At 34.8% G+C, this 2,491-nt stretch overlaps 1 protein-coding gene across 1 annotated transcript; it reads right to left on the bottom strand.

Moving 5' to 3' along the window:
* Window positions 1–216: 216 nt before the first annotated feature.
* Window positions 217–1,164, bottom strand: LOC102470235 (olfactory receptor 478). The gene has a single exon (XM_006143982.1). It carries the CDS (start codon window positions 1,162–1,164, stop codon window positions 217–219), a length of 948 nt encoding a protein of 315 aa, XP_006144044.1.
* Window positions 1,165–2,491: the final 1,327 nt, after the last annotated feature.

The raw sequence follows: 2,491 nt of genomic DNA, 5'->3' as shown, positions 1-2,491 counted from the left end.
ACTTGTGTGTCTAAATTATACATTTAATTTATTAAAGGTAACTCACTATGAACCTCTGGTTTCCTATTTTTAATCTAAAAACCCAATCTGAAATTCATGAAATTGCCCCACATGGGTTAATAAAATATGAACAGATACATTTTAACCACGGCCAGTTTTGTTTTATTATTATATTTATGGGATATTATCACATCAAATCCTACAAAATAGTATGCATTACTTAAAAAGTATTTTTCTATCAAGCTGTCTTTTCAGAGCCCCCTTAATGTCATTATTCCTGAGACTGTAGATGAGGGGATTCAGCATGGGAATGACCACCATGTAGAACACAGACACCACTTTGTTCTGGTCTGTTGAGTAGCTGGACTTGGGCATTGCATAGATGAATGTAACAGTTCCATAGAACAGAATGACTGCCGTGAGGTGGGATGTGCAGGTGGAGAAGGCCTTGTGTCGCCCCTCGGGGGAGCGCATCTTCATGATGGTGATGAGGATGGAGATGTAGGAGAAGGTGATGACAGCTGCAGAGACAACAATGATGGAGCCAGCAGAAAATGAAGAAACAACTGCAGGAATACTTGTATCAGAACAGGAGAGTTCAATTAAAGGAGAAAAATCACAGAAAAAATGATTGATTTGATTTGATCTACAGAAGCAAAAAGAATAAAAGCAAATGATAAAAGAACAAGTGTTAAGAAAACTAGCGATGTAAGCCATTAGGAGTAACTGGACACAGACCTGTGTGGATATTTTGACTGAATAAAGCAGTGGGTTGCAGATAGCCACAAAGCGATCATATGCCATGGCAGCCAGAAGGAGGCATTCATTTGACCCAAAGAAAGCGGCTGCACCAAGCTGGAAGCCACATCCAAAGTAGGAGATTGTGTTTCTTTCCACCAAGAAATTTACAAGCATATTGGGTGTGACAGAAGATGAGTAGCCGATGTCAACAAAAGCCAACTGGCTCAGAAAAAAGTACATGGGATGATGGAGTTGAGGGGAGAGTCTGATCAGGATGATTGTGCTGAGATTGCCAAATACGGTCACCAGGTAGATGCACAAGATGATTACGAAGAGGATGACCCGAAGGACTGGATCATATGTTAAGCCCAATAAAATGAACTCCATCACTGCAGTGTGGTTCCTGTCCACCAGGGAATCCATGTGACAATGAAGCTGCTGCCAAACCAAACCTGTGATAAAAACAGTATGCTAAAGAATTTTATACATTTGATGGTTTCATTGTCATGAACACTTAGAAGAAGCTATTATGAACAAATGCATCATAAAAATAAAGTTTAAACTAATGATATGTTGTTTTATTCTAGAATACTAAATTTTATATGCTTGTGTATAATGTCTTTCTATATATTTTTTTGTCTTTCTATATTTTGAAAACACTTGAAAAAATTTCAAAAAATCAAATATGTATGCAGGGTATTTTTAACAGTTATGGAATAATTGGATTAAAATAGTGAACTTGCTTTGCCCCCAAAAATACTAAATCTATGAATAGTGTTCTTTACATTATTTATTTAATTTTATTTATAATTATTATTATTTTTAAAATTTGACCAGAGAGAGAGAGGAGGAACATGTGAAAGCAAGTCACCAGGTCCAGGACTCGAACCACAGTCAGCCATGTGGGAGTATAGCACTTTAATTACCACATGCCACCTGCCCCCATGTATATTGCTTTTTTTTTTTTAAAGAATTATTTATTTTTTATTTAACTTTATTTTTTTTGTGTATTTATTTATTTGAATTTGACCAAAGAGGGACAGAGAAAGAGAGAAGAAGGGAAAGTGAGAAAGCAAGCCACCAGGTCCAGGACTCGAACCGTGGTCAGCCATGTAGGAATCCAGCACCTTGAACCACCACGCCACCTGCCGGCCCCATGTATATTGTTTTTTAACATGCATTTTTAAAGTACTATTTGAAGTCCCTTCATTTGCATTTACATGTGTATGCATACATATTTTATACATATAAAATAAAATGCACCAATGTGGCTTTAAGAGCTAGAGATTAAAAATATGAGATTTTTTAAAATAACAAAGGAGAATATAAGCAAAACAATGTAGATTAAAAATATAAAGATGAGTAATAGCAAATATTTTATTGAATGTTTGCTAAATTATAGGATAGAATTAATAATTAGATAAAAAATTCCAATTCAATTACCACAACATAATACTAAATTATATTATCAATTCCATTTTATAGATGAAGAAATGGTTGAAAATGTGAAGTAACTTACCTAAGGCTATGGATGAAGCAATGGAATCAGGCTATGAACCTCTGACAGTTTGAACTGAGTTCATTCTTTGATGAATTTTCCTATAAAAAAAAATTAAACAGTAGTTACAGTGAAATAGAGTACACAGTTTGCTGAGAGCTAATTTATAAAAGAGGTGTCTCGTTACTAACCCATTAACAATATCTCCCTATCTAAGAGAATATTTTTTAAAAAAGCAGTACAAATTTCTTG

The sequence above is a fragment of the Tupaia chinensis genome, unplaced genomic scaffold, assembly GCF_000334495.1.
Source record: "Tupaia chinensis unplaced genomic scaffold, TupChi_1.0 Scaffold000114_1, whole genome shotgun sequence".
Lineage (NCBI taxonomy): Eukaryota > Metazoa > Chordata > Mammalia > Scandentia > Tupaiidae > Tupaia > Tupaia belangeri.
The sequence above is the reverse complement of the archived record's forward strand: the minus strand, read 5'-3'. Positions and strand labels throughout refer to the sequence as shown.

What these genes read in the sequence shown, in the direction of transcription:
- LOC102470235 (XM_006143982.1), bottom strand. Translation starts at nt 1,164, where the DNA reads ATGGATTCCCTGGTGGACAGGAACCACACTGCAGTGATGGAGTTCATT.